Source organism: Alnus glutinosa, chromosome 3 (assembly GCF_958979055.1).
Source record: "Alnus glutinosa chromosome 3, dhAlnGlut1.1, whole genome shotgun sequence".
Classification (NCBI taxonomy): Eukaryota; Viridiplantae; Streptophyta; class Magnoliopsida; order Fagales; family Betulaceae; genus Alnus; species Alnus glutinosa.
In genome coordinates, this window is record NC_084888.1 from 365,357 (window position 1) to 373,335 (window position 7,979).

Genomic DNA, 7,979 nt, shown 5'->3' on the forward strand with positions numbered 1-7,979 from the left:
TCAAGGCCAAAGCCACATAACAAATACAGGAGCAAAGAAGCTGAGAATACTGCCCGAAGGCTACATCAGTGCTCGTAGGGCAATGTAGTGAATAAAGCTAAAGAAACTCCATCCACTAAGTCAGGAAAAATCTTGGCTTAAAGTAGTTACCAAAAGGTAGACGGTGAATAATGATACAAGAATGTACAAATACAAACATAAAAAAAAAAAAAACCCAGCACCATGAGAACTGCCACCGGAGCTCAGGGCGTGTTGAGCACGCACCTACTCCGGGAACCCGTCTAGCCATCGAACGACCCCCAGAAGCCCAGATCGACACTAAACGAAGCCGGATATGCAAACTGTAACCCTCAGGCGCTAACCCAGAGAAGACACTCCCTGGTGCATACTAGCCATGCGCCGCCCAAGAAAGAACCACACAGCTCCGTCAAGTGACTACGGAAACCAGAGGAGGCCAGCAACCACTAAAGAAAAGCTCATGTCGATGAATACCCAACCGAGGCTTATAGATCTAGCAATAAAGCACAACTCTACTAGATGCCCTCCGACATCCGCCATTCCCACATGCCAGAGCTTGGGAATCCTTCTGTTTGCATCAACAACAACAAAACCAAAAACAAAACAACAAAAGAAAACACCAACCTCATCAGATCTAACTTCGGGAGGGACCACAGCTCCACAACCCTAAGGTTGGGAGAACAAAACATCCACCAGTGGGATGACAAAAAACCACCCTAGCCCGTGAGGGCTAAGGGGAAGACCATCAACAGGTGGGGGAGACGTGAAGCCTCCCCCCGTTGAACAAGCTCAAAGTTTTCTATCCCCGTCCCCTATTGTACTTGAAATAGTGAGGTGAGTTAATGAGATTTAATGCACGTTAATGAATAGATTTGTAGGAAAAGAAAACAGGGTAAGGAAGTCCTGCCATTGGCCTCCTATTTTTCATTGAACGACTTTAAGAAGAAGGCAATGCTATAATAAGGTGGTCAAGGAAGGACTTGAGGAGAAAAGATAGTGCATCTGTTTTAGGCCATACAGAGGTCTATCTTTTGGTTTTCCACGCCCAATCCCTGAGAGTGAGAGGAGAGTAATCCGAATGAAAGAGCCTGAATCAAATCATAAAAAATGAAAGAAAAAGGAGAGAGAAATTAATATGCTAATTTTGTAACAATGAGATTGAAAGGGGATTTGTTGAAAGGCCTGAATAAATCTCAAGGGCCTTAAAACAATATAATTAACGGTGGGGTAAAATTGGAGATTTGCAAACGGGGAATCCCAACCCATCCCATCCCATCCGAATCCGAATCCGAATCCGAATCCGAATCCGATGGAGAGGTGGGCATCTGGCATCTGGCATCTGGGGCTAGATGGCCTAGATTTGGGTGTGCGGCCACGTGGCAATGCATCTAGCCTCATGCACGCCAATGCCCCTACAGTACTGTCCTCAATAGCGATGGATAAGGACCCAAATTTGAAACCGCTAGCGGACTTTGTAAGTTGTAACCCAAAGGAGGTGTTCCCACACAAGGACAAAAACCCCCCCATTAAATGTCCACACGGATTTCTTCCAACTGGTATCAATGCCATTCTCCAATCTAAAATGGACTACAAAATCATTTTAATTAAGAATGATTCTTTTGTTAAATTTATTTTCTTTCACGTTTTGTTCTTATTTATGTTAAATCAGTTATTATTTTTAAATTAAAAACAAAAAAAAAATCTCCCAAAACATACTCAAAAGTCATGTTTCTTTCTTTATTTCTTTTTCTTTTTTTTTTTTTTTAAAAAAAAAAGACTAACCAAGCAACTCCAAATATGACACTTTTAAAAAAAAAAAAAAACGATTTTCATTTTTATCTTGTATTAGAATTTTTTTTCAAAATAAAAACAAAAAATAATTGACTTGGGGATATTAACTTCTAGACTTTTTACTACATTTTGAAATTTGTTTTTGTAACTTGATTTTTTTTCTTAATAATAGTACTTGTTTGCTTATTTTCTGTTTACTAAGAACATAGGAATTTTCATATATTTGCAGAGAAAAAGGAGGAAGAAAGAAACATGGATAAACTTGTCCTACTGCCTAGTATAAGCACAGCTGACAGCACAGTATGTCTGAGATGTGGAGAGTGTTTGGTTTGGTACTAGCTTCGTCTGCTGCTCCGTTTCAAGTTTCAACTCTCTCTCCAATTATTTTCTCCCTCTTCAAGCTCAGCCCTTTTAAATTCTCAGCTGAGCAAAGTACAAAACCCACCCCCCAGATGCGCCTCTCTCTCTCTTTCTTCTGTCTATCTGAAGCTTCTCCTCCCTCCGGTTCATGAACTCATGCTTAATAGAGTTATTGTAGATTGGTGGTATCTCCAAAATGGATTTTGGGGTAGTGGGTTTGGAGGGTTTGGTGGGTCCTGAAGGGAGAGGAGGAGCTTCTTCTAAGCTCTCAGACCCTGAAACCAAGCCAAAGGCTCTTGGATCTGGGTTGGTCAAGCAAGACAAGTCTGGGCCTTCTGAAGATGACTGGAGGAGTTCAAAAGTTGCCAAAAGTGAAAGTCTTTCGGCCTACAAGACAATGCCGTTGCACCAGGCCACTTCTTTGCTGAGATCTAATGCTTTCTCCACTGGTGATAGCGGGCAACTGGAGCATATGCTGAGCTTCTCTTCCTTTAAACCAGAGGTTCCCTTTCTCAGGAAGGATGGTGGGATGGTAGAGAAAAGTACCCACAACTCAGTTTTTCCTTATTACCATCGCACACCTGCTGCTTGCACTAGAAATGCTGGTAATCAGTACTACCTCTGCTATTTGGTTTGAGCGTGCTTCTTTGTTTTTTTTTTTTTTTTTGTTTTTTTTTGAGGGTTGGGTAAGGTGTGTGAGTCAACATTGTTATGTGGAAATGTGACTCTAAAAGGGTGAGATGTTGGCATATTCTTGTGCAGAAATTGGGCTTTTAGACTTGTTTGTTTTTCTCTCTTTCTTTTGTTTCATATTTTGTTTCTAAATTTTTCATAATATTCGCGACTCCCACAAATGTTACGGGCAAGTTATTTACATTGTCTTGTTCAGGATATGGTTCTGGAAGCTTGAATGCAAGCATGCATGGGAGCTTTGCTGGGGTTAGAGGACCATTTACTCCATCTCAGTGGATTGAGCTAGAGCATCAGGCCTTGATCTACAAGTACATCACTTCAAATGTGCCCGTGCCATCCAATTTGCTCATCCCTCTTAGGAGATCCCTCTACCCTTATGACTTGTCCGGCTCAACTGCTTCATCCTTGCCTCACAATTCCTGTAAGCTTGTTATTTCCTTAAAACTACACACTGGGTGGATACTTTTAAATCTTGCGCAAGACATGCATAACTGACAACCATGTTTAGATGTTGCGTGGGAGTGTGGGTATGTGATTCCCTAGTGGAGTTGTGAAAGAAGGGGGGGACTTGGTGCAGGCGGCTGCTATTTCTTATTTATTCATAAAATTTTGGAACCCCATATGTCTATGCCATCTTACTTTAGTGTTGGTAACATGGAATTGCCAATTTATTCTGTTCCATGTTATAGTAGCAGCAATGATGTCCAAGTTTTTAGCTGGTGGAAAGCTTAATCCAATATCCAGCATGTGCTGTGTTTTTATCGATAAAGTGACTGGATTGGGTGCAAAATTCTTTTTTTTTTTTTTTTTTTTTCCCACTTTAGTCTGTCTGCTTAATCTTTTCAATTAGTCCCTTTCTTGTTACATACAGTGGGGTGGGGCTCTTTCCATCTGGGTTTCTCCGGCAATACTGATCCCGAGCCGGGGAGGTGTCGTCGAACAGATGGAAAGAAATGGCGGTGCTCCAGAGACGCTGTTGCCGACCAGAAGTACTGTGAAAGGCACATAAACCGGGGCCGCCATCGTTCAAGAAAGCCTGTGGAAGGCCAGACTGGCCATGCCGTCACTGGAACCACTAATCCGAAAGTGATACCGATGACGTCTGTGTCATCATCGGTAATTCCTAGTGGCAGTGCATCCAACAGCCTCAGTATCACACAGCACCAGTTCAAGAACTTGCAGCCTGGTGATGCTGCCAATCCTTCTGCAGATGCCCTTGTCAGCAGGTAAAGGGACACTTTATGCATTAGAGCTTACTATATCTGTTTAGCTCTTATAATCCCCTTTGAGCTTTATAAAATGATATGGATCTGGCCGTTTGTATACTTGCACTTTTACTTCCTTTGCTTTACTTTGAAGTAGACCCCATCGCTCATCTTTACTTTGGTGAAAGAGACTAGTCCTTATAGTCGAAACTTAGGATCCCTTTTCTAGGGCCATATCATTAAATGTGCTCTTTCCAATTTCTTTGGATAATGGAATTGAGGCCTTTATGGTAGAAATTATACTTAATTACAGAGGCTACATGTTCTGCATAATTCTACTGCTAATTGTAAGCTTTTTTTTTTTTTTTTTGTCCTTTGATTATTCAATATGTCTGCTTTTCTGAATTAGGGAGAATGTGTGTGGCAGAATGCAAGATCCACGGGGCCTCTCTATGATGTCTTCCACGATCGGCCTGAAATCTAATGAATCTACTTTTACCATTTCAAAAGCAGAGATCCCATTAGAAGAATTCTCTCAGTCCTTCTTTGGACTAGTTTCTACTGATTCCCTCGATAATCCTTCACTTAGGGGCTCTAGCATAAATTCTAAAAACTATTGTTCCTTTCTAGACTTCAATGACCAGGAAACCCAAGACCAAAATCCACTTCGCCAATTTATTGATGACTGGCCAAAGGACCAATCAAATCGGTCAGTCATTTCTTGGCCTGAAGAGCTAAGATCAGACTGGACCCAACTCTCCATGTCAATCCCCATGGCCTCAGACTTTTCATCATCCTCATCCTCACCCACAGAAGATAAACTTTCAGTTTCACCTCTAAGGTTATCTCGTGTGTTTGAGCCAATTCAAATGAACTTGGGGATGAGCACTGAGCTTAGTGAACCAACCCGGCATCAAACAAACTGGATTCCAATCTCTTGGGGTACTTCAATGGGGGGTCCTTTAGGTGAGGTCTTGACCAACACCACAAACTCTGTGAAAGCCTGCAAGAACTCATCAGCTCTTAACCTCTTGACTGAAGGGTGGGATGGCAGCCCTCAGTTGGGGTCTTCCCCCACTGGTGTCTTGCAAAAGGCGCCTTTCAGTTCACTCTCAAATAGCAGTTCAGGCAGCAGCCCAGGAGCTGAGAACAAAAAGAGCCGCGAGGGAGCTAGCCTGTTTGACGATGTGCTTGGGTCAACTCTTGCAAGTTCCTCAATTCCATCCATGTAAATCGAGGACGGACCTGGGTTTAAAAGAACAGGGTGGAGTTGGAGTTAACTGGTGGAAATGCATGTCGTAACTCTTTTCCGGATGAATGTCTTTTTCTTTTCTTTTTTCCTCTCTTCCTTGTGGAAAGTTGATTTAAAGTAGGGGCTTGGCTGATTTTAGTTTCAATAGGTAGGTATTGACGACTTTGGCTGTTGGGGATTTGCTGTCATCTATAGCTTGTTTTATTTTTTATTTTTTTGGTTATTAAAAGCAATTTGTGCTGTTTTAATGTCTGATTTGACATATGAGCAATTTGGATTTCCTCTGTTCTACAACAATTTGATCATTCGCACACAGGAACAAGTTTCATAAGTAGAAGGTTATAACATCAAGATCACAATATGTGAATTATTGGAAGCCAATACAAGAAGTCAAAAAAGAAAAAGAAAGTAGTAATAATACCACGAGCTATGAAGAGGATCTGTGCGGGCTAGCTCCCAAAGCAGTGGGGACAGGATATGGCAATGATGGTGGCGAAGCTTCCAAAACAAATATTGATCATGGAGGCATTTGAGCTGAAATCTGAATCGTGCCATTCATGTGATAGACCCCACTTCCAACCGTCTTCAGCTGGGAGATTGCTCCCAACAGTATCTGCATAATAAAAATCAGTCTAGTGAAGTAGGTTGGAGTACCCTGGACAACAGACAGGAGCCACTCTTGTGGCCTGCCCGGCTGGCAGACCGCGCCATTGCCCTCTGCTGAGTTATTGCCTATGGGCCATGGGATGAGGCTGCACCAACCACTGACAAAAGTTTTCATTATTTGGGTCCTTTGCTGAAGACCAGCTTGACAAAAGCGTTAGATTTAATTTAGCTATCTGAACTGGCCATGGGAGTAGCAGGTCAACTCATTTGGCCCACAGGCACATCTGCATGAAGAGCAAATTTTATACTTGCTTCTTTGGTTGCTTATAATGGAATTGTCAAACTTGCTATTGGCTCCCATTTTTCTTCCTTCCGTCATGGACTCAGAAGAAAGAGTAACGTCGACGAGGACGCTATGAACGGCCCTTGTGGGATTGAGGTGCCAGTAAGGGTCGTTTAAGACGTGGATGTAAATTGGGTGGTCGGACCATTGGTTCGTGGAGGAGCTTTGGAATTGGTTGGTGTGGCTATGCCTATGATGGTGCTTTGGGTTCTGTGGAATGCAAAGAGTCTGGCTATGTATATCATTGGGATCTTGTGGAAGAAGAACATATAGCGCACACAGAGAAATAGAGGCAAAGTTATGGGTGCTATGAGAAGCGGTTGGTCTTCGCTCTTCAAATTCAATCTTTCACATGTTGCATCCACGATCCATCCGTGTAAAAACTCAAAACAATGAGAAGCTTTGAATTGGGGAAGAGCCGCATTGATAGAAGCTCGTTATCAATTGGGGTTGACAATGGCTCAACCTCTGTTCACTTTCTCCTACAACCAATGCCTTGGTCCCTTTTCTTTTTTGGCAGTTTGTAAAAGTGAAATTCTGACCAATTAAGACCATAAATAAGTAAACAAAAATCTAAAATGCGCTACAAGCTTTCTTGACGATATAATCATACAACGGTTGCCACATGCTAATTGAAAGGGTGTTTAGGTGAGATCTGACAGTAGACATTATAGCTGATTTCAATTTATGTAATGATATATTTTGTATCCATTAAGAAAAATAATAGTCACATCTACTATTACTCTAAAAGAATTAATCAATTTAAAATTTCTCTGAAATCAATCAATTATAAAGCTTAACTTCACTTAATAAACAACCAACTGAAAGGGTGTTTGGGTGAGATCTGACAGTAGACATTACAGCTGATTTCAATTTGTGTAATGATATATTTTGTATCCATTAAGAAAAATAATAGTCGCATCTACTATTACTATAAAAGAATTAATCAATTTAAAATTTCTCTGAAATCAATCAATTATAAAGCTTAACTTCACTTAATAAACAACCAATATGAAACTTGGCACCATTGAGTATCTTAGAGTGCGTTTGCGGATGTGATTTCGTAAGCCAATCTTTTTTAAAAATTAAAAAAAAAAAATTACAAGTTGAAAACATTGAAAAAATACTATATTTTCAAATTATAGGCAATGAAATACGTTTTTTAAAATCTACAATTATAAAAACTAAACTGCGTTTTAAAGGCTGCTAATTGCAACGACCTAAAACAACACTAGTCATATATATCTATGAAAACCTAGAGCTTTCCCGGCACGGTTACATATTTTATTTCTCTCTTAATTTTCTCCCTAAACTAGAAACATTAATGGAGATCAAGACCAGTGCATGCATCAACATCTTTCTATACAAACTGATATTGGTTTTGCGAGCATGTTTAGAGACCAATCAACTGGTACACTATCCAATATAAATTATAATTAATTAGCCTCACATATATAGAGTGAATCAAGTCAGCTTTACATGCTTGAACTGTTGAGCAACCCAAAAGGGCAACAAGTATAGAAAAAAATTCTATCAACTCTTAATTTTTCTTACTATTACCATACACACCCATGGCCATAATTGAGAATTCCAAAGGAATTTTCTCATAATCATTGCCACCTCCAATCCAAAACGACGAATTATCCAAAACCTCACGCAATGACACAACGAACCAATACTCAAAAAGGCTCAGACATGCCCAAACGCAGTC

General features: G+C 40.7%; 1 protein-coding gene across 2 annotated transcripts; it reads left to right on the forward strand.

The window, feature by feature from the left end:
- The first annotated feature begins 2,008 nt into the window (after positions 1–2,008).
- Positions 2,009–5,567, forward strand: LOC133864696 (growth-regulating factor 1-like). 2 transcript variants are annotated; one of them, XM_062301100.1, is made up of 4 exons: positions 2,009–2,774; positions 3,059–3,283; positions 3,734–4,088; positions 4,495–5,567. In XM_062301100.1, the coding sequence occupies exons 1-4, from the start codon at positions 2,366–2,368 to the stop codon at positions 5,297–5,299; spliced, it is 1,794 nt and encodes a 597-aa protein (XP_062157084.1). In that variant the 5' UTR covers positions 2,009–2,365; the 3' UTR covers positions 5,300–5,567. The 2 variants fall into 2 exon arrangements, with proteins under 2 accessions (XP_062157084.1, XP_062157083.1); XM_062301099.1 differs by having other exon boundaries at positions 2,010–2,774; positions 4,477–5,567.
- The last annotated feature ends 2,412 nt before the right edge of the window (positions 5,568–7,979 follow it).

Coding starts and splice junctions, on each gene's coding strand:
- LOC133864696 (XM_062301099.1), top strand. CDS start 2,366: ATGGATTTTGGGGTAGTGGGTTTGGAGGGTTTGGTGGGTCCTGAAGGG. Junction 2,775..3,058: donor TGCTTGCACTAGAAATGCTG/GTAATCAGTACT, acceptor TGTCTTGTTCAG/GATATGGTTCTGGAAGCTTG. Junction 3,284..3,733: donor ATCCTTGCCTCACAATTCCT/GTAAGCTTGTTA, acceptor TGTTACATACAG/TGGGGTGGGGCTCTTTCCAT.